Genomic DNA, 24,692 nt, shown 5'->3' on the forward strand with positions numbered 1-24,692 from the left:
CTACCAGCACGTCCTCCCCAAACAAGGAAGGCCTGACAAAAGAACGATTTGATGTGAGTTATTCAGGACTGGCTCGTATTCACGTGCACTGTGGCTCTTGAAGTATTGGTTTTGTAAGTGAATTTGACTAAACGGCTCTTCGCGCTCTTGCCGTTGCAGACCCCTGATCTAGGATAGGTAATGTCCCCTCTCTAGAGCCAACACACACACAGAATCATAGAATCATAGAACTGGAAGGGACCTCAAGAGGTCATCCAGTCCAGTCCCCTGCCCTCTTGGCAGGACCAAATGCCAACTAGATCATCCCCGATAGGTGTCTGTCTAACCTGCTCTTAACTATCTCTAGCGATGGAGATTCCACAACCTCTCTAGGTAACTTATTCCAGTGTGTAACCACCTTGACAGTGAGGAAGGTTTTCCTAATGTCCAACCTAAACCTCCCTTGCTGCAGTTTAAGCCCATTGCACCTTGTCCTTCCCTCAAAGGCCAAGGAAAACGATTTTTCTCCCTCCTCCTTGTAACTCTCTTTGAGGCACTTGAAAACCACTATCGTGTCCCCTCTAAATCTCTTTTCTAAACTAAACAAGCCCAATTCGTTCAGTCTCCCCTCAGAGCCCATCTTTTCTAGACCTCGAATCACTCGTGTTGTTCTTTTCGGGACCTTTTCCAATTTTGCCACATCTTTTTTGAAATGTGGTGTCCAGAACTGGACACAATACTCCAACTGAGGCCTAATGAGTGCTGAGTAGAGGGGAAGAATGACTTCTCACAGATAACCCTCTTACCCTCCTCCCCAGGGGCCACCTGGAAACCCTCAACCCCCTTCCTTGCCTGAATCCCACAAACAAATTCTCTCACGGGGGGGGTCATTCTGGCAGGCCGTGTGGCCGATTTGCTGTATCCCCACCCGGATAATGCACCATGCTGGCCAGCTCACTTGGTGCTCAATGTACCTCCTGCTCGACCCACTTCTCCCGGGCAGGCCCGGTGCTCTCTTCAACTGCATCTGCCTTGGCGTGTTCTGCACCAACTCTAACTGCCAGACAGATTTTATACAACTGATGTCTTCAGGTTCTGGGCAGGCAGGAGGCCCCATACCTATAATAACTAATCGTGCATTTGTTATTTATTATGAGTTAGTTAATGCAATAATTATTATGGATTTAGAAACACAAGGGGGCGCAATTTTACAGTCTTGCATGAGGTGCCAAATTAGCCCTACGGCACTGTAACCTCGCCCTATCACTTGGAAGTGGGGACCGGCAGCTTCTTCTGGGTTCTTCCCTGCCTTGGGCAAACCCTCATATGGCTGACTGGGCAGAAAGGCTTAGGTGCTGAGGGGACGACACAATGTTCTCAGGCAAGAACTCACGTAGCCTACACCGGATTAGCAGACTAGGCTCTCATCACCGGCCTTGAGGGGCAGTGCTTTTTCCTCGCAGTAGAGTTTGATGCACCCACTACCTGACAGTGATGGTGGTCAGTGCTTATTCTCAGAGTAGGCCCACTAGTGGAAACCATTACCTTTACAGGTCGCAGCTGTCTAAATGGAGCCCTGCATTGGCTAACACACACCAAGTTTTTTTGGAACTGTTTATTTTTTTTTTAAATACACAGTGGACCAGTGTAGGCATTTTAGCTAGAAAAGGAATTAGATCCTATTGCAGCATTAAGAGGACTGTACTGCGTCCGTCATGCACGATTGCCCTTGTGAAGCTATGAGAGGAGGCCGTGCTGCCAGCCATCGGGGAGAAGAGAGGAAAGTGCTGCTGTTTATATGGGTGACTGAGCCCTCTCCCTGCTCCGCGCCTCCCCCCAGCTCCATTCCTTCCCAGGCTCTTGAGACAAACATTACTGAAGTGGACACCAGAGCAACGGGGGAATGAAGTAGCCCAGAAGTACCAAGCTTGCTCACCAGCTGTTGAGGCACAGGAGAGGGGCATTTTCAAACATGGGTGCCTGACATTAGGCATTTAAATCCTTGCCAAGTGATTGGCCCTGCCCAAGGGCGGCTTGTCAGTACCTCACGCTAACATCAGCGACAGCCGCACGTGCTCAGTGGGCGTGACAATCCGGCTGCCATTCACCCACAGCGCCTCCTTCCTGCGTTTTAGACACCAGACAAGTGAGGTGCGCTCTTTGCACGGTGCTGCAAATCCTGCGACAGACAAGCAGCTGCCTGACCCAGACTCATGGCCTCGGGCTGCACTTTGCAAAATGCATTGAAACCCCAACTAGAGCTAGTCGCTTTGGGCTCCGTTTTATTACCAATGCAATTGTGTTATGCCATTTTATGGGCCCTCTCTATCATGCGGTGGGGATGCTAATGACTTTACTCCATTACCACCCCTTTGAAACCATTCCCCTCCCCGCACAAGTGGTGTTCTTGTACAAATTCACCCCAGCCTCCAGAAAGCAACAGGGCCAAGGAACAGATGGTTTTAATATGACCCTGGGCCTTCTTCCTGCCTTGGGGAGTAACAAGGGTCAGCCAGATCCCAAGCATATGTTTGCCAACAGCTCACTGTGCTTGGGCTCTGCCAGCTTGTCATCCTCCTGTAAGTTCCCACTAATTCAAGCCCCGCTACATCTGACTGCCAATGAGCAGCAATCAGCCTCCCTGGAAGGCAGCAGGGCGCATGCATGGACTAATCCAATGCCCCTTGGCACCACTGTGTGGGCTGCAGAAAAAGGTGGCTGCTCCTGGTCACAGTGCCCCAGTAACACAGGGCACCTACTGACAACCAGGCCACAAGAACAGATGCATGGAGGTATCAGAGGCGGCTTCAGGGCACAGAGAGGGACTTAGGAACCACCAGACCTGCAATGGAAACAGGAGGTGCTGGGTAGGTGGCTGAGCTGCAGGCCTGGGGCTGACTCTGGCACCTGCCACTGGGCGTGGGGGAGAGAACTTGGCACCACTGGGCTGAGCAAGGTTATTTAGGGAGCTAGGAGTGCATGCAGCCGAACAGGGATGGCCACCTCCAGCTGCGCCATTGTCCCATGCCACCCTGCACAAGGCCACTAGAGGCCCTTGGGTTTAACTAGGAACCTGGTGAGGTTTGCTGGCACTGTGACAGTGGAAGGAAACAGAACAAGCGGCTGGGGGTGGGACCTGTGCACCAGAGCTGCTGCTACAGGGCTATCCAAACCAGCTGCCTACAGGAGCTTCTGCTGATTAAAACAGACTCTTATTGCAATAGGAATATCCTTCCCCTTGTCATTCAAGGAAAGTGGGGTGGGGGGGGTGTTGATCTGCACCCCCGCTCGGCTTGCAGAACCAAGCCAGAGCACGTGAGGTGGCTCATGCATGCAAAAAGCCTGGGTTGGGAGGCTATAGATACAAATGGCAGAGTAGACTGGCAGTCAGTGTCACCCAGCCTGCTCTGTGAATTAGGAGCGGGTAGCTTAACAGAAAGGGAAACTATACTGGGACTTACCTGCTGCTGTGTCCTCGATCTGGAAGGCAGAAGGTGCTCATAAAAAGACCCAGTGGGGATGAATTTGAACTGCTGATACCAGCCGTACGGTTGATTTCAGGATCCGCTTACAAAGAGCAAGCAAGCGACTTGGAGAGACTTGAGGGGCAGAAAGTAACAAAGGGAAGGGAGAGAGGACGGCCTCATGTGTGCCTCTGACTGGAGCCCCTGCAGGGCTGACAGTTAGGTGTCGCCCCTGAGAAATGGATGGCCTCAGCTTACCCCATTAAAGGGCGAACACAGGGCTGCAAAGCTAACCCTGGGTCTGCATTGTCCATGGTGTACTCTGACTAGGGCCAATGGCACAATATTGTTACAACCAGATTTTTTTTTTTTTTTTTTGACATCCCAGACTACGGCTCCAGTCTTGCAAGCAGCTTTGAATGGCTAGATCTGCAGCACTTTGGTGGGCTATTGAAGTTAGGTGAGCTCCGTGTAACTTTAAGCCAGAAGAAGCAGCTTTAAGAATACATAACCTAACTCTGCCAGCTATGTACCAAATTATTTTGGCCATACAATAGGTAATTTCACTGTCAAATGAAAGCCCCAAAGAGCAATGAAACTAAGATGGCAAATCAGAACCAAGTCATCTTGCAGGTGGTGCAAAAAGTAACTGTTACAGGTGCAGTCAGCATATATATATATGAAACCACAAACATTTATTTTGCTGCTTCATCTATTTTATTAAACTTGAATGGACTCAGTTTCCGCTCGCTGATCCCACCATGCAATGCACGGCAACATTTATGGCTTGATCCATTCATTTATCACTAGGCCAAACAGGCTCTTGAGCATCATTCTGATTAGCACAGGTGAGTAATAAGAAGCCAGAGCAGACAATACACAAACACTTTTCACAGCACTGATTCCAAATGATGCTTCATGCCATTCGTTTTGAATAGATTCTTTGCAGGAGGGATTTCCCCAGGTCTTCTCTGATGGGTGGGTGATTACATGAAGAGCGATTATAGCATATCATTCCTTCAGCACAACCCCTACCACGCCCCCTCCAGAATTAAAAAATAAATAAAACCTAGGCATAGACATAATACAACAATTGGGCAGTGTGTATTATTTGTTATTTCTTATATGCACTAACAGTACACTGCTCTGAGGGCAACAAAACACACAGAGGGGTCATTCACTAGAAAATTAATCCAAACACCATCCTCACCAGTTTAACAAGCTTCCAAAATTTCCTCTCCATCTGTGGTTCCAAAAGGCCTGTTTTGAAACATTAGACCTCCTGTGCAATTGTGCCGATTTTCTCCCCTCATACCACACATTTCTAGATTAGCATACATTTCTCGACCATCTTCCACAAACAATAGAAACTAAAAGTACGGTAGCCCAACTCAAAACTAGCAACGTACAAGTCACAAATTTGTGACAAAAAGTACTAAGATCAAACAAAACATTAGAATTTCAGCATTCAATATAACTGATTTTATGCATTCTGACTAGGCCTAACGACTTCTGGGGAAAGTAGATATTTCTGCTTCATCAAAGGCAACAGTACAATATTTGGTTGAGAGGGGGACCATTTTATTGCCAACATGAAGTGTTCCAGAAACACATCACTACTTTTACTAGGCAAGAAGAAAGGTGTAGTACAACTTTAATAGTGATTTCTTCGAACTCTCAAGCATATTTCATTAACAAGATATACAGTACAGTTTCAGAAGAGCAAACATTTTAAAAGTAAGCAAACTACTTTTTGTAACCAACATACACAATTTCTTGCTGTATTTATGTTGAACTGTCTATTTAACATAGGCAGTTGTGGAGTTAGTTTTCTTCTTCAGTACAACATGGACACAGGACTAGTACAATCTTAGTTTGCTGCTGTTGTTTTATAAGTTATAAAGACAACTCTATAGTATGAAATCCATGGTCCTGCCATCTGTCTCCATTCATCATCTTGCATACCGCTTAATGTAATCTTCAACTTTATTCCGAAAGTCCTCCTAGAGGAAAGAGGAAGAAACATTATATTACCTACATTAAAGAAAGCCTACAAGTTCTGGGGGGTGAAATTTCCATGTACGGTACCCAAGGAACTTGGTCTGCAGTTTTCTCTCATTTGCATTTTTGGCATTGTAGCAAAAGCTCAGGGAAAAATAGCGCATACCACACTTAGAATCCTTGACATTGTACTACGGACAGTTGTCAAGAAAGGTACTCAGAGCAATTCTCACAGGATTCCCTTCCCATTCGGTGGGGTCAAAGCATGAATGTCGCATCCCATACAAAGCAAAAACAGAAATGTGGCACTTTAAAGACTAACGATGATTTTTTTCGGTGATGAACTTTCATGGGACAGACACACCTCATCAGACCAATCTTAGTTCCAATACAGACTGACGTAAGTACAGAGGACCAAAATTTGCAACAAAAACTGACAAATCAAGTGCTACATGACTGCTTTTTTGTTTTGACAAATCAAACAGGACTGAAGAAGGGGGACGTTAAACGCTCCTGCCTGAGATAACTACAAACAAAGGAAGGGAAGCAGTCCTTGCAATGTGTGAGGTAACTGAGGTCTCTGTTCATACCACGTGTGTGTGTTGAGTTTGAATATGAATTCAAATTTACAGCCTTCTCACTGTAATCTGTTTTTAAAAAATTCTTTGTGCTCTAGGACACAAATCCTCAGGTCTTTAACAAAACAGCCCACTCCCCTTAAGTGCTCACTGACCCACTTGTGTATTGAGTTTCTTGATGTCTGCTCTGTGTCCATATATTCTTTGGCGAAGGTTTTGCCACATTTGTAGATGATACAAAACTACTCAAGATAGTCAAGTCCCAGGCGGAATGAAGACCCTACAAAAGGATCTCAAATCTGGTCAACAAAATGACAGCTGATATTTAATGTTGATAAATGCAAAGTAATGCACACTGGAAATCATCATCCCAACTAGACATAAAATGATGAGAAGTCCTGTGGCACCTTATAGACAGATATTTTGGAGCATAAGCTTTCGTGGGCAAAGACCCGCTTCATCAGGTGCGGGGGGGGGGGGGGGAAGAGAGGGAAGAAGGCATGTTTGAGAGAAGTATTTAAATACTGCCCCCACTCATGCATCTGATGAAGCAGGTCTTTGCCCATGAAAGCTTATGCTCCAAAATATCTGTTAGTCTATAAGGTGCCACAGGACTTCTTGCTGTTCTTGAAGATACAGACTAACATAGCTCTCTCTCTCTCTCTCTGATTATATATAAAATGATGGGGACCAAATTGGCTGTTACCCCTCAAGAAAGATCTTGGAGTCACTGTGGATAGTTCTCTGAAAACATCCACTCAATGTGCAGTGGAAATCAAAAAAGTGAACAGCATGTTGTGAATCATTGAAAAAAGGACAGTTAATAGGAGAGAAAACATCACATTGACTATAGACATCCACGGCAAGCCCACATCCTGAATACCGCCCACAGGCGTGGTTGTCACATTTGGAAAAAAAAGTTTTGGAACTGGCAAAGGCTCAAAAAAGGGCAAGTACCATTATTAGGCACATGGAATGGCTGCCGTACGAGGAGCGATTAAGACTGGCACTTTTCAGCTTGGAAAAGAGATGACTAAACTGGGATATAATTGAGAGCTATGAAATCATGACTGCTATGGAGAAAATGGATAACCAAGTGCTGTTTTCTTCTCATAACACAAGAATGAGGGGTCACCAAATGACATGAATAAGCAGCGGATTTAAAACAAACAAAAGGAAGTGTTTCTTCACAGAGTGCACAGTCAACCACTTAGAGAATGTTGTGAAGGTCAGGACTATGACAGGGAGGGGGGGAAAAAAACAAAATTCACAGAGGACAGGTCCATTAATAGCTATTAGCCAGGGTGGGCTGGGATGGTTTGCCTTGCCTCCGTTTGCCAGAAACTGGGAATGAAGGGGAGAGAGCACTTTACCATGATCTGGTCTGTTCATTCTCTCTGGGGCACCTGGTATTGGCCACTGTCAAAAGAGAACACGTGGATGGAACTTTGGTCTCGCTCAGTATTATGCTCCTGAAAAATCTCAATTAAAGCTCAGGCAAGTCAGGAGGCCAATAACGGCTGAAGAAATCATGGTATCAATAAAAAAAGTCTTCTGAATGGGAAAGCACTAGCTTATGAAGCAATTATGATGGAACTACTAAAAATATAATGAATGAAGAGCCTTATGCACTGTCAGAGGGGGCGCAGAGGTCATCTGAGATAGGATAATAAGATTTTATAACCTCATTGCAACTTCAAATCCCGCCTCTATTTCTGCTGTAGTGACAAAAAGTCTGAGATTTCCTATTTGGTTTTATTCTTTGCAGCTAAAAAAAACCAATATCTGCCAAATACTCAGGAAGTTGAGACTTCAATTCCTCTGCAGAAGTGTGCATTGTTGGGAAGAAGACAGGAAAATGAATGAATTGGTTCAAGTGAAATTCTTCAACTGAATTTGGGATGTAGAGGTAAAGACACTATCGCTATGGAGGCGACTGGACAATGTCCAGAGGCTCTGTCATCATCATGCCAAGATGATCATTCTTCATATGCTGTCTCCACCCCAGCACAATCCCTGGAGCATCCACTGGCCTGTTTCCTGGCCATATTCTCTGGATCTGGGTGTACCTGCGCCATCAGCAGACTGCAATAGGGACCATCACTCTGGGAAGTTGCTATGGTTCCAAAAAAAATACATCCCAACTTAGCAGTCCTCTTCCCTCTCACAGGAAAGGCCAGATGAGTTTAACAATACCGCATTCAGCAAACACCCTCCTACGGCAACTCCGATTGTAAGATATTAAAATTAGAGCTTGTTGAAACTTGGGGTTTCCAGCTTATGAGAAGTTGTGGCATTTCAAAATCTGGTTTTGTTCCAGACTGGAAACTGAACACTAAAAAGCTTGAAAAAATAAAATAAAGTGTTTGAGAAACTGACAGAAGTTGTCTCCCAAGAGTGGCCGTTGCTGACTCAAAAGGACATGGTCAGTTTTGCAGCTGCTAGTAATGTTTTGGAAGCCTGTCAAACCCAACTCTCCTTCATAAAAATACCTCAAACCACCACACGCTGGATTCAACAAGCTGACGGACATTGTCTAACAAAGCTCTTCCATTGAAAAATTTCTGACGGGCTCTAATTGAAAATACACTTTCTCCCAGCTCCTCATTAGGCCTCACCTCCCATTCTTCGAAAACAGATTGATCACTGGAATCAAGACTGTTCACAACATTTTAGCGGGCCCGCTTAGACGAGTCACACAAAACTTCTTCTAAACGCCCTGAAAGAATTCACCCATTCCCGCGCTGACTCAAGATTAATTCCAGCCAGGTATATTCTCAAAAGAAAAACACAAAAAGAAAGATACTGGAAGGGTACAAAGTCACGTCAACTGACTAGGTGGTGCTACTGGCAAGAAAGAATCGAGAGCTCTGGAGATGGAAGACCATCCATCTAGTCACAAACCACTTACAGCCCAGAGAGCAGCAGTGTCCTGCCCATAGGCCTCAGCTGTTGTGGAGGTTAATTCAGCTTCTGTGGTAGCCCAGTTCTGTCCCATCCAGGCTAACCCATGCCTAAGTCCCAGTTAATGCTAACTAGTTCCCTTTCTATTTTAGAATATGAAACTTGGTATCAGGTAGCCATGCCAAACCTTGACTGGGATCACAAAAACAGCGCTTCCCTAGTCAAACTACCCCAAAATAAATTAGTATTATGGAGACTGCAAAACAGTGTGAATAGTTTCCCGACTTCCCTGATGCAGCTTGGTCTACTAAAGAAAAAATTAACCAGTCGTTCATATTTGTACGCAGTATCAAGGATGCTACAAGCTACCACATTACAAACTCTTACTGTTGCCACTGAGAACGCTTAAGCCTCTGACTACCGCAACTCATCTGCAGAGGCGCTTCTTGTATAGTGGGGAAATTACAAACAGCCCACTCACCCATTTACAAGTGAGTCAATTGCAGGACTCCTGGACTCATTGCCTTGTCTACTGAACAGTACTGAGCTAACCAAGAGGAAATCACCACGAAGAAATTAAAGGTCAATCTTGATGAAAGTAAAAGTCATTTTCATTTTTTGGGGAGAGTGTCAATATTATAAAAGACAAGCTTTGCAACGAGCTAACATACAATCTGCTTCAAGCCTTAATTCAAAGGAAGCGGCGCCGAACTGCTGCACTGTCCCCATTAATAGCCACATGCTTACTTTATTACGGCTCACCTTGACAATGTCAAGGCACTATACCGAACAGCAAGCGGCAAACGAAATTAAGAGGCGGGGGTAAGGAAGACACACAAACCATTACAAATGACTGCATAGTCATTACTGACTAGAATAAGACAAGTGGCTACAGCAAAGTACAGGGAGTTGAAAACCACCGAGTCCAAAGCGTTATAACACAAGCTCCTCTGCCTTCCATTAATGCAGAGAGTATCTAAATGGCAAAGATGCTCCAGAAAAGCAGGCTGTCACTTTTACTTACCTTACTGATCTAGGAAGTGACAGCCTTGGCCACCGTATATTGAGTGTATCCTGTTTCATGTAAATCTATTTACTGAACAGACGGTTCTCATTACACAACTGTAATACTCTAATTTTAGGTACAACATATGGTTTAAAAGTTTATTAACCCTGTATATTTGTCCATGTGTTCATCTGTTTATGCGCCATTCTGAGCAATCAAAAGCAGAAAAAGATCAGAGTACATGTTTTGCATTAAAACTGGTTAATGTGTAATCTCAATATCAACACTGCAAAACCTTGAGAATTCATTTTAAAAAGAGTGAAAACTGTGGAATGTCAGTATAGCTAATCCGGAATAATATTTCTCTATATAAAATTGTATAACTGCATAGACAAGTTTAGAATATGATGAATGTACCACATGACATTTTTTCCCCACATACAGTAGAACCCCGAGATACACGAACTCAAGTTGCACATGTCTAGGATTAATGAGACTGAGTGGTGGGGAGCTGGAGCCTGGTCCCAGGCTGCCCACCACCAAGGGGAACTAGGAAATTGACCAGTGCTGCTTTTAGCTGCCACCCTTGACAGGAGTGGAGAAACTGACCAGTGCTGCTGAGATGGTCCTTTTCCTGACTCCCCAAGTTATGGGAAGTTTAACTTATGTAGGGATGTGCAAGAACGCAACCTCTGTGTAAGTCAGGGGTCTCCTATACATTGCTTTTTTGGATCTGCCACTGTTAGGTTGAGGAACAACAGGCTTCCCATTTTGTACATGTGAAAAATTAAAGGGAGTGGACCCATCTCTAACTGCACAATATATTACAAAGTAGCAGACTAGACATCTCTTGCCACAATCGTCTGCGTGCTCCTCTGAGCATCATTAAATCTTCCAACATTACAATTCAGTAAAATCCACACAAAGAGAAAAAACAGGGAATGTGTTTTGCTAAGGATTGTAGACTATAGAAATGGCCAAAACACCTGAGGGGAAGATTGTGGGACATGAGGAACACGTTAGAAAAAGAAAGCTTCAAGTATTTATACACAAGTTGCAGCAGACTGACAATGAATAGATGTCAGAATCTTTAACAAAAGATACAGCTAACCTAAATAATTAAGTCCTTTGAAGTTATGCAGGTTCACCAAGAGAAGAAGGGACATCCTACACAACTCAGTTCTAATATAAAAGTCTTAAGGGTGGAGATAACTAGTAGACAAATTTATCAAGCTGATTCACAAAATAGTCCTTTAAAAAGAAAAACCCGTTTTTTCATTAAAAAAGAGTAAATGGTCAGAACTGCGCACACGCGCACACACACAAATCTGAATAAATACTGCATTCCAGAATAGCTTATTTCAAAATAAAGCTGCTCTGTAGAGATATACCCTGGTGTGCACACTAGTATAACAGCAAGCTCTGCTTTTGTTGGTAGTGTTAACTCCCTCCCCGCAAGTGAAATTGGTACAGTCCACTGGCAAAACTGCACTTTTGCCAATATAACTGCATCTGCACAAGTGGTTTTTCCTGAGGCCTCTCTTCACACGTACCAGCCCTGCAGGCAGAGGTCTGTACTGTAGTGCTGCACTGGTTGCAGTCGGTGACATCTCTGCAACCAGGAAAGTTATAAACTAAGGCCAAAATTTTCAGTGTGGATGCCTAAGCTACAGTCTTAAATTCCTACTTAAGCATCTAGATTAGAAGTGGCTTGATCATGAGAACAGCTGAGCACAGGCACTTGCCTCAACAGACCAATGCTCATGCATCTGAATGAGGCCCCTTTTAAATCCTACAGAGCCCAGTCTGGCCTGACAGCATTACAGACATTCAAAACTGGATCACCAGAACAGGCTGCAGCTGTCATAAAAGTGAAATGACACTGAGTGGTTCAAGTCGGTGCATGTGGGGAGAACATCACTTCCCACAGCACATGTGATGTTTTGCTGTTTTTCACCCTCTGATATGGGCATTGTTACACAGTCCTTTGTGGCACAGACTGAACTAAGGCAGAGCCCTTCAGAAAAATCTATTCGCTGCTGGTAGCTTGAAGGTTTGGCACAAAATGGTTTGGAAGTTTTAAAGAATTCTGAAGAACTTATTTATATGCAAAAAGACAGATTCAGTTTGCATGAAATACTTAAGGTATTTTGCAGATCTGACATTATTCAAATAAAATTACAGTCCAAACGTGTGTCAGTCATTTCAACAGTTACATGTTTTATGCATAAAATAATTTGATTCATGCTGGTGATCCTAAGATTCATATCCATGTGCCACAGAACAAAGAGGGGTTACCTTAGAGGAGGAATGTTTATTATCTGCAACAATAATTTTGCATACCAATAGTTATGACCAACGGAAATCAACACCACCACCACCACAAGGGGGTCCGACCTTCAGATGAACTAAAAGATTTTACTACCACCTAACTTGGCATCAGTTTCTGGACAATGAGGTTAGGCTCTCTTCTGACAAAGTCATTCCTGTATGTTTGGGTAGCCCTGAACACCCCCAACCCAATTACACAAAACCTCACAATCCACTGCCTCTTATGAATTGTGATCAAAGAGTGCTCAAAGAGTATTTTCTATGGTCTGTTTGCTACCCCGAGTCCCTAGCATGCATTTCACTCTGTTCTGTTGACGGACAGCTCTTTCCTCTAATTCTTTTCGTTCAATACTCAGAATTGCTCTTTTGGAATATAAGCATCAACACATGTAATCATGTTGAAAGCACCAAGCGGCACCTCTCTACCCTGTGAGCAGAGAGGAGGGAATACCAGAGATGTCACTTGCACTATTAGGCAGAATTGCGTTCCTAAACCCAGGCCTTAGAGTGAAGAAAACCATGACACACGATGTACACAACAATGGCATCATCTAACACACAAATTATTTCATCATCATCATAAAATAACCGTGGGCTCAGGGCCCATTGGTGTCTGATGCCTCTCTCACTATTACCTTCCATCCTTCCCTATCCAGTGCAGAGTGGCTTAGTTTCTGTAGACTAGCTCCACACCAACCTACTACATCATCTATCCATGCTCTGTGGGGTCTGCCTCTCCTATTCGAACCAAATACTAGGGTCTTGATTTTTCGTTCGTTGTTCATTCTGCAAATATGTCCAAATAATTGTAGCTTCCATTTTATAACCTTCTGCAGCAGGTTCTCTTTTGGCTTGTATCTTTCTATATAATTCCTCATTGGTGACCTTCTGCATCCATCCTATTCTTGGAATCTTTCTATAACAGCTCCTTTCAAATGCCAATATTCTTCTTTTTGAATCTTTCGTTATCACCCATGTCTCACATCCGTACAATATGCTGCTGAATACACGTTTTCAAAGACGCCCAGCTTTGTTCTTATGCTAGTTGCTTCCCTTTTCCAGACCTGATCCATCGCCTTCAAACTCGCTCCTGCTTTCACTATTCTAGTCGCTCATTCCTTCTTACAGTCTAGATTATGTTATGTTGCTTCCCAGATGTGAATTTCTCTACATTTTCCAGTTCAATAGCATTGACACCGATCTTCCTTCCTATTTCCTTGTCTCCAAATACCGTTGTTTTTGTAAGTGTATTTGCCTAAGCAACCATTTTTCTAATGCAAACAAGAGCTTCCATTTATATAAAATGCCTGTTTCTATTGGATTTTCAATTGCTACTGGAAAAAGCTGACCTCTTCAAAGCTTTCAACCAACTTAAGGAATTAGAAAAGTAAAGTTCCAAGCATAGGTTCCAATGTTTACAAACAGATGGCTTTTATAAATACTTTTAGCACCATGAAACTAATCTCTTATTTATATCTATTAGCACATTGAGCAGATTTGCTGCTATTCATTCAAATATGGGTTTATTATACTGTAAGCTCATTAGGCAATCTGCATGTGCTGCATAAAAGAGAGAAGACAGATAGAAAAAAAGTAACGCTATAAGATACTTTGTAGTTCATTAAACTACTGATAACTGAAATACTTATTTTCACTTGCAGATGCTAAAATTCCTTGGAATTGAAATGTTTCATTTGGCCTCAATATTACATTGAAACTAACTGAAGGATACAAAATGCTACAATAGAACTTACATCATTTCAATGAGGAAACAAATATTTGAAAACCTTTAAAATCAAGTTCACTTTCAGCACATAAAGGTTTGAAACATTAAAACAAGTCTTTAAACTAATGGACTCAACTCCTCTGTTGAAGAGTTGATAATCAAAAGGAAAAAGTTTTAAAATCAGATGCCATCATTTTATAATGAGTAGGTAATTCCCAGCCAAAAAGACCAACCTTCAGAAACAGAGGCTCTGAATATGAAATGGAATCTTGGATATATGAAAATCTCAAGTCTCCGTATCAGAGGGGTAGCCGAGTTAGTCTGTATCTTCAAAAAGAAGAAGTCCTGTGGCACCTTAGAGACTAACAGATATTTTGAAGCATAAGCTCCTGTGGGGTAGAGACCTGCTTCATCACATGCAAGACTATAATTCCACATCCTCAGCTAATGTGGGTGGGGGGGGAGCCTCTCAGCCTGGCATTTCCTCCATAGCCCTTCTAACCTCTTCCAGAAATAAACACCGATATGCTAACAACTAATAAACAAACCATTATCTGTCAACTGTGGGTATTTGGTCTTTGTCCTGGGAAAAGCCCAAAGCATAATAAAAACACAAGGCCCTTTCGGAGATTCACAGCCAGTCAGCCAGACAAACGTTTATCGTTTGCCCGTGGATTCTCTCGGGTGGTGTGTACATGTGACTCCATAAATTACCGCTGTAGCGTGAAGCTCATGCTTTAAAGACACTACAGTTGTGCCAACCTCCACATTTCCTGGGGTGGCTGCCTACAACAAAACCAAGTCTATACGCTACAAAATGGTCACTACTATTTTTGGACTCACCAAAACATTTAAAGCCACTGTTGGTTGTACGCTGGCAGCGCATTCACAGGGACACAATAAAACTCAAGATCCAATTCCACAGATGTTCTCTCTGGATGATTTTAACTACAGTAGTGCCTTATCCTCACAAAATCTTAAACAGTCACTTTTATAAGAAAAAGGGAAATGACTCCATTCAGTTTGCTACAAGGTATGCATGGTTCAGGCAGGTTGATACAGAGAGTTAAAAAAATATCCAAGGCCCTAATGAAATACAGGCCTCTACAGAGGCATTTTCAAACACACAGACAAGGACATGTTTCCAAACATTCTTCAGCAGCTGTTTTCTTTTGCTATTATTGCAGATGGTGGACTTATGAAAGGCCAGCCCTTTCTCCAAACTCATCCCTCCCCCCGATCCTCTACTAAAGTCAGTCTTGTGCTGGTGACATTCCCCCCCCGCCCCCAATGGAACTACTGTGATTTTAGAAATTCAGCATAATAATTGAAAAAATCAAAGTACAAGGGTAAAATGAACGGAGGGAGAGAAAATCCTGTTTGATAATCTCAAACTAGTATATGCAGCAGATTTTTTTTTTTTTTTTTTTTTTAAATAAACCAGTGAAGCTCTAAAGAGGGAGCAAAGGTGAAAATTTAGGACGACATTTTCGGGCAAGCAGTTGACAGGATACATGTAAGTGGAGCATCAGGTATAAGAAACGTATGCCTTTTCTACTAGTCTGGAGAGAGTCACTTGCATGTCAAAAGGGCTAACAGCAAAGTCCGGACCCTAATTACCATAAAAAAAAGCTGTGGAATACATCTATTGGCATGGTAACAGCCATTAGTATGCAATACCGTGAATTAAAGATAAGAGAAAACATTGGTTCTGCAAAAAAGTCAGAAAAATTGGTACATACAAGAGCCTGATTAACAAAACCACCTTGACGTCTTTCTTTGTAAAGACAACACGAAAAAACTCACTAGCATCAATTTCACACACACACACACACACACACACCACACCAGCTAACACCCTGGTCAGTAAAAATAAGATGGTATCTTAATGACTCATTTATCTGGGCATAAGCTTTCCTGAGCAAAAACCCACATCGTCAAGGGTGAATGCTTTTATTTGTAATCCGCTCCGGCTCCACTCTAGAAATTAAACAAAGCCTCCTGAACCTGGGATCACATATTCGTGTTTTCATCCATTTCCGGCCTCCATTTCCTGTTTAAAAAGCAGCTGTGGGGGGAAATATTGGAACAGCAGCAAGGAACAGACAGCTAAGTGACCAATGACCTAGATACTAGCAGCGTACATTCATATTTTCAAAAGATCTGAAACTTCAATAGCTCTCCTTTGGATGCCTTTATTATAAAGTATTAGATTATTTTTCAAAGTGGCAACATCAAGCCATTGAAACGGAGATCAGGAGTTGCTGGCTGCTGAAACAGTATTTGAAAATCTGGCCAATATATTTAGGTGATACAATTAGAGCTGGTCTCATCTGAAAATCCAGTCCAAAATGTGAAAGTGATTCTGAAATCTGATCCACCTGTAATAAGGTCATTTGACAAAATTTCCTCTGTCTTCTAACAAAAACACACTTTCAGATTTTCTGAAACTGAATTAACCACTCGCTTCTTTCCCCTCACCTGACAAAAGAAACTGAATGCTTGCTAAATATTCCTTCCCATGTATATTTTGAAAGTGCATAGGGAATAGGGCATTAAATAGACAAACTACACTCTTAAATGGCTGAGTGTTTCTTATTAGTGGGATAAACAGGAGTGGGAGAGAAAAGAATGACAGTAAGCCTTTTGCAGCTATATTAACAAAAACAAAACCCCACACAATCTAGAACTAGGTTACTTCTTGCACCCTGTAGAGTGCTGGAAAAAACTTGCTAGGTGTGTATTTCGTCATTTACATTATACTCTTTCACCTTTGGGTTTTCTGTGAGGTCCAGAACTGGCAGTCTCAAAAATCACATTACATTTTTATAATAAAAAAGTTAATTATAGGAAAAACAAACCGCAGCAACACTACGGCTGACATTTCAGCCACACAGCAAACATAGGAATATTGCTTCTTAAAATTGAAATGTTCCGTTCTGGATTAATGGAGGAGTAAAGTTTTGAGCTAGCCAAGGTTACTAATTCCTTTAGTCTCAAATGTATACGAAGACTGCAGGAAGTGTATTTTGTAACTCACAAAATCATTTAAAAGTCCTCAGAAACAAACTACCTATAACCCATCCCTGGATTTTCTTTTTGCCATAGCCAATCACATTTTTGCAGCCTAGAAATTTTTAATTTGATCAGCAAATATTACTTTGAACTTGAAGCATCTGAATTTCTGTATCTATCTTCACTCACAATAAATTTGCATTAATTAACCAGGCAAAATTGATTGCCTCTAAAGATGTAGGAAAAGTCATTATTTTTACTTTCAGTATTTCAATGACAAAAATACCTGGACTAACCAGGTTAATGTTCGGTAGATTGACAGATTGTCGTAATTTTTTTTTTTTTTTTTTTTTTTTAAAAAGGTTCTATACAGACCTGTCCCCAACCTCAATAGCATGCATAAGATTTTCTTTTCAGCTAAGAAACTAAAAAAACATAGCTCCCATTAGAGCACCTCATTATTTCAACTGAGGTCACCACGGAGCAACAAAAAGCAACTGTACTCTAGCAGCCCATGGAGAACACAGTGAAAGATCTAAACCTTCTCTATGGCATTGAGAGGCACTATGAGGATATCTGCATTTTTTCCCCAACAAGAATTTTAATTTTTTTAAACCCCCACAATGTTAACACTCGTACTTATTGCCTTGCCAGACGTTGTTCACCCTATTCGCCACATGTGGCTGGTTTTTATGTCATAAGGTTGCATAAAACAATTGGGAATTTTTAGGACTGGGCAGAGGTGGACAAGGGTTGATATGCTGATAAACCTCTTACTACAATTGTGGCTGTATCTCCAGAATGTGGGAAAGGAAAATGCAGATTTCTGCAAATTTGCTGCATTTGAACAGAAAACATCTAAACCGCATCTATTTACAACAAGGTGGACTTCAATGTCAACTGTAAAGTTAGTGTTTTTGATGTTTTCACTGCATACATTTATTTTTCTGTATTGGGCTTGCCACGTTTGAAGGCTACATAGTCTGACAGATGTATCTTCATCTATCGACTAGCCTCTTGAGAAAAGAAAGCTATTATGTCTCAGTAAATTGGAAAATAAATTAGACAAAAGCAGTTATCTAAACAAGAAGCAAAGAGCTGTCAATCATGAATTCAAGGCCACCGACAAGCACTCAGCAGGAAACCGCACTAAAAAGAAATATCAGGTCCCACAACTTATCCATACACTTAACAAATACTATGCTACTTCCACTGCCATCGAGCGAGATCTCTTATAGGAGCCTTCGGTAACAATGAAGTTACATTTTTAATCTCCATTCACTTATGCAAGATTGTGTTGGATAATTTTAAGAATGTTGTTAACAGCTTGCTTCTCTCTCCATATTGTAATTAGTCCTTTCTTCCTTCCATAATGTAGGAAGCTATGAATGACAGGCAGCAAGATATGAATGACAGACAATGGGCATTCTGACATGAAGAGATTCTTTAGTCTGGCAGGGATATTGTTATGCATGTCAATGTGTCGGGCTGAATCAGAAGCAGGACAATTTATCTTACGATGTGGAACAGCACCATAATTCAATCAGAGCAAAACCTGGGCCTGACACTGCAAGAGTCTGAATGCTGTCTTTTATTTTGGGTGTTCTCATTCTCTCTCCTCTGCCCTCCCATGCTACTCCACAGCCCATCTGCGACTATGGCTTCAGCCCCATCATGGCAGGGCTTCCACTTCAGCTCTCTGACCTGGGTCCCAGCCAATTTAACAGCAGCCTGGCTTGACAGACCCCACGAAATCTACTCACAGACCCCCAGGGGATGCAAACCTCCGACTGAGAACTGCTCGTTTGTTTCAAATGGGAAATGAAGGTGCTCAGGACCTAGCAGAATAAGACTCTCAAAGACCGATTTATTTCTAGCATACAAGTGGTACACAGCACGGGGAGCTAGATTCTTCCTATTACATGATAAAGATGTTTGCCACCTCCTCAGAACATGGAGAACTTGTATTTACCATTATCTAAGCGCTGAGCATTATGTCACTAAATCAGACTCAGTGGTTGATTTACTCCCCCCCAGGGTCTGGCTTGTTACAGGAGGAGGATTACTAGTCACTGAGCACTTAGAAGTCCAATGCTGAAAGCAGATAAATTGTGATGCTTTTCTGATCCAGTCTGAACAGAGGTAACACTTCAGAACGCTCGGAGTTAACTTTCCAGGCCAGGAAGATACTGAATTATGACATATGTTAAGGAGGACAATGAACATTGAGATGGAATTTGATATTCCCCTTAGGGAAGGATATGGATAGAAGATGGAAAGGGGAGGGGGGCAAAAAAAAAAAAGATAGTGGCACTTAACAAGGGAAATCAGTTCTCCAGTCCACCTAGCAAATGATGGCAACTAGGAAGGCAGTTTTAAAACGACAATAACTGTAATAAAGTCACCCCCATAAATCCCAAAAAAACCAAAACACAGATCCAAGCAAGGCACTGTCTGAACAAATCTCTAACAAAACAGAGAAAAAGTCGCCAGAAAGGACGAAAAGCCATATCCTGATCTGAGATGGATGAACAGGTTTCAAAGACAGCTGAGTAGTGGACAAAGAGGGATCTGACCTTTCAAGAATCTTTATTTATCCTGCTAGTGGAAAGAACATCTTCATATTCTGAACTGTGCAAAAATTCAATAAAGACAACTGCAAACTACTACAATTAGGAGAAAAATTGCAAGTGATCAGCTATAAAATGGGAACAACTGGGGAGGCAGCAGTAATGATGAAAACAGTCAGGGTTATAAATTGCATGCAACTCTTAAACTGAATACAACCACACATTGAATCGGACTGACATTTGTACCACAGAGGAAGGAGGTAATTGCATCCTGTCCTTGGAGCTACCCTTTAAGAAAGAGGTAGACAAACCAGAGAGAGTCCAAAGGGGAATAACGAAAGTGATAAAAGGTTTAGAAAACCCAACCACTGCAGAAAGTGTACATGGTCAATGTTGAGCAAAGAAAATGGGGGGCGGGAGGAAAGAAGGTCAATCTTCAAATATGTTCAGGATAGAAGGCAACTACGATAGAACAATTAATCTAGGGATGGAAACAGTAATTAGGTTAAGATGCAGCAAAAGATTGATGTTAGATCATAGGGAAAATGTTCCTATCTATAAGCATAACAGACTGGAATAGGCTTCTAGGGGAGATTGTGTGATCCTGGTCATTCGAAAATAAAAGTTAGCCTTAACAACTGCTGTTTTTCTGTCTCTAGGAGGGCTGCACGGCCCAGGACAACCCTCTCTCGTGCACCACAGGACTTGCAACTGACACTTATCCCCATTGCTCTGCCCGCCCCCACCAATGTCCCTCCCCCTACCTCTTCCTGTCTTATTCCCCCTCCCCAAAACACCACCAGGAGCTGGTTGGGCAGCACAGAGCAACATGAGCTGGGGCTGGGTGCTCTTGGATGCTGGCGCCAGGCCCCCGGGACCTCTTCATGCTGCCTGGCCCCAGCACGGCCCCCATCACTCCCAAAGCATGGGGCCAAGGCAGTTGTTCCAGTCTATCCTATGCACAGAATGTCTCTGCCAGGCAGGGATGGGTCTTGTCTCACCACAAGAGGCTCGACTAGATGAGCTCCTGCCAGCCCTATATTTTTAGGTTTCAGTTTTTCAATCTGACTTTATTTGAAAAAACTGGAGACCAGGAAAACAATATTTCCTTCCTGTTACGACATTTTAAAGGCACATTGTTTTGAAATTCTGAATTTAAGCATTTATTTTCAGAGGAATTTTTGTATTCTGAGGTTGGTTTTCCAGCAGCCTTAAACCATCCCTAACTTTTACATAAGTGATCAATGGATAACCACTTAAATAGCTGCCATTTACATTTTTTGTCATTTTTCCCAGAGTGTACTGAAATTTCAGAACAGTACACGCAGAAAGTGAAGAAAAGCTCTGATGGCAAATTATATATATTACTCTTACAATTTTGCCTTCAGAATGATTTATGGAATAACAGTTTGTCAAAAATGAACAATAAAGGAAACATACTATTATCAGCATACAAATGTTATACATTAGCATCCCCCTTTTGAAAGGGGGGGGCTAGTGTAGACACAGCCAATGAGACACTTCAGGATACACTAATGAAGTAATGCAATGAATATGCAGCACCTCATTAGCATAACGGCAGCCACGGCGCTTCGAAAGTGCCGTGTTTCGATCGTGTGATACTCATCTACACGGGGTCCTTTTCAAAAGGACCCCATGCATTTTGAAATCCCCTTATTCGTATTTGGTTATAGGAATAAGGGGATTTCAAAGTGCACGTGGTCCTTTTGAAAAGGATCCCGTGTAGACGAGCCATGCGTGATTGAAAGCGGCACTTTCAAAGTGGCGTGGCTGCTGTTATGCTAATGAGGCGCTGAATATTCATTGCAGCACCTTATTAGCTTATCCCAAAGTGTCTCATTAGCATCCCCCTTTCAAAAGGAGGGCGGGGCGCGTTAGTGTAGACACAGCCATTATTAGGAAACCATGGCTGGTGATTAGATTACAGCACACCCACACTCGTTTACTTTACAAAACTAGAACATTTCATCTGTAAACAAAGAACACTCTGTCAGAGGGGACCATGCAGCTAATTCAGATACCTCATTTGCTTATTTGACTAAAAGTATATTTAATTATCCAGAAAAAGCAAGTGCTTGTTTAGAGTTTTCATGCAACTGTTGTGTGCCATGTGTTATCAGCTTTTCCATGATGCAGAGTCACTAAAAACCTGTTTGTGGGCCATCAACCATTTGATAATACTCAAATGACAACAAATGTTTTACTGTGAAGTATTCTTCATTAAATTTCAATCAATATCCAGGAAAAATTAATTTTTGCGATGCTGCTAATTATTGCAATTTAGTATACAAAATTTGGCATCAAACATTTAGTACATGGGATAGCTACAAAAAAATGAATGGCTACCAAGCATTAGAAGATACAAAGAATTAGCGTCAGCCAATTTTGCGGATCTCTGTCTCCAACCCATAACCCTAGAGATGTGACTGGAGAGGGTTATTCACAAACCACATAATGTCATAATTCCGAGATTAACCGAACTCAAAATGTTTTAAGAAAAGATAGTGTACCCCGAAAGAATGAAAACTCTTATCTTGATGCCCCATATGCCACTTCGCCTTTTATGATGATCACAGTATATTGACTTCTATGTTCTAATAGGATCAATATGCATTTCTGAGATGAAGACAAAGCATTACAGATTTTCCACTAACATTTAAAATTTTGTGCAACACAGGTGTTTAAGCTTCAGTTCTTCCTTTGTCACTTAACATGCAAGTCCTAAACTAAGACTGTAAATGCAATCAGCATCCAATAATTTGTCTAATTTTTTTTTAATTGCTGCTATGTTTTGCTATGAAATTCCTTAACTAGAGAGTAAACTCTGGGTTCATTTTTAAAATGCTCTGTGCATATTTAATAGGGACAACGAACTGAAATAAAAATTAGGTTGTGAGAGTCCAATGGCTTACATTTCAAATGAAGCCAAAAACAAGATGCAGTCAGATAAACTTCCCCACCTAGACTCTTATAAAAAATAGAAAAAAGAAGATACCAACACTCTTAGCTCTAAACGCTTCCTGAACATTATGGCTATATCTACACTAGAAGCATCTGTCTACAGAAGTTATTGTTGGAAGAGATGTTCTGACAAAACTTCCATCAACAAATCCTGTCTACACATAAAAGCAGATCGATCTTCTGATCTGTTCTGTCAAGAAAAGGGCCTGCCTGGAGCATCAACACAGCTTTTTTGTTAACAGTATTGGTCTACACCACACATTTTGCACGTAGACCCCCAACAAGTTGTCCACAAAACCCCAGTTTTGTTAATAAAACTCTAACAGAGGAAACCTAAAAGCTCTGGCCCTGAACCTAGAACATCATGAGCTCAATCTGTACCAACATGGTTTTCAATGCCAGGCTGATTTGTATGGGATAGCACCTTATCCAAACTGACTAAAAGGACAGGGCAATGAAAGTGATGAATTGTTAACACCTCTTGGGATAGAGGATATCGTTTTTTTTTTCTTCACCAATCACAGTGTAGGATTTCAGGGTCACTGTTACAAAAGCGCTAGGTTTCCACAAATTCAGCACATTAACACGTGGTTTAAACGGGGATGGGAACTTTGAGTCACTATAGGGGCTCATCTGCATATTTGGCTTAATCTAATTCTTGACCTCCCCCCCCTCACCCCTCCACTCTGATTTGCTCACCTGGATCTTTTTTTTCTGATTTGTCCTCCTTGATTACTGTTTTTCCTTCTCTGTGCCTTAAATATTGAGTCTGGTCTGGTCTGGCTATGGTCTGAAGAAGTGGGTCTGTCCCACGAAAGCTCACCTAATAAACTCTTTTGCTAGTCTTTAAAGTGCTACATGACTGTTTTGTTTTGATAGTGTATTGACTCGCACAGCTCCCTCTGTCACTATTCGTTATTCGGAGTGGAACTTCAGTTTGAAGTCCGGAACATCACAAATGTGTTTTCAAACTTTACCTAAATCCAAAACTAATGGTGGAACTGCCCTCCGGATAGCCCAGAAAAACAGAGGGATTAATTTAATTAAAAAAACCTAACGTGCGTCCCATTCATGTGCCTTCAACAGCACATCAAACAATGTGTCTACCAAGCACAACAGCTCATCTTTCTAATTGTTTAAACCGATTAGCACATTCAACAGGCAATTGAAGAATTAGATTATTGGTAAGTAAACAATTCTGCTTTCAGTCATTTCCAAATGCCCCTTTTTCCATCAATCTAATTTGTAGCTGGTGTTTGGAGGGTGGAGACGAAGAAAGCTGATGTTGTTTCTCATTAGACAGAAGATTCACTGCAGACAGCTAAGTTATGACTATTTCCCACTAATGATCACAATCCTAGTATATGGCTACTGATGGTAGGAGTAAGCACCTAGTCAGTTTCTATGGCAGTTTCACTCTACACCCCAAGAAATGATCAATCTGCACTCTAGACTGGGGTGAGCAAACATTTTATGTCAGCCCCCACTTTTCATTCCTGCAATTAGCAGCCCTCCAGAACCTAACGTAATTTACACTGACTGAAATTTTGATTATGCTCCTAGGGGGGAAAAAAGCTTTCAGCATGTGTAAGAAAATATGCGGAATGGGAAAGCTTTATTGGTTGGTATCTAAAAATTGGTATAAACAGTAACCTCTTTCAATATTTTTAATGAGATGGATGAGCCTAAGACCCAGCAATTAACTGTGTTGCAACCCCACCTTATGAAATTTTATGCATCCAAGCGGGGTAGGGGGGCACCCCCCTTTGCACCCCCCTGTTCTACATCATTTTCATACCAAAGGATTTAAGATAGGATCCTCCACAAACCCCAAGTCAATGGCTTTCTTTCCATTGACTTTAAATCAATTTTGGACAAGGGCTGCAGGGATTTGACACGTATAATCTCTTCTAGAGGCAAAGTTTAATATCTACCTCAAGACTTACATTTTACTTTTACAAAGTTCAGCAAAGAACAAAGCTGTACAAATAAAATGTAGGTTCCTTACCCCCTAAAGAGTACTTTCATGATTTAACTATTAGTATTTTAGCACCTAGAGCCATGCTGGATGCTTAATAGTATCAAGCGAAGACAAGAACCTTGCTTTGTAGGACTTGTAATTTTTTACAATTCTCA

General features: G+C 41.9%; 1 protein-coding gene across 1 annotated transcript in view; it reads right to left on the reverse strand.

Moving 5' to 3' along the window:
- Positions 1-4,585: 4,585 nt before the first annotated feature.
- Positions 4,586-24,692, reverse strand: part of UBE2F (ubiquitin conjugating enzyme E2 F (putative)) — a 93,771-nt gene continuing 73,664 nt past the window's right edge. Inside the window, exon 10 of the mRNA XM_075001303.1 lies at positions 4,586-5,446. Within this exon, the coding sequence (XP_074857404.1) occupies positions 5,396-5,446 (51 nt within the window). The 3' untranslated portion in view covers positions 4,586-5,395. The remainder of the gene's footprint in view (positions 5,447-24,692) is intronic.

This window comes from Carettochelys insculpta, chromosome 8 (assembly GCF_033958435.1).
Source record: "Carettochelys insculpta isolate YL-2023 chromosome 8, ASM3395843v1, whole genome shotgun sequence".
NCBI classification, from domain to species: Eukaryota; Metazoa; Chordata; order Testudines; family Carettochelyidae; genus Carettochelys; species Carettochelys insculpta.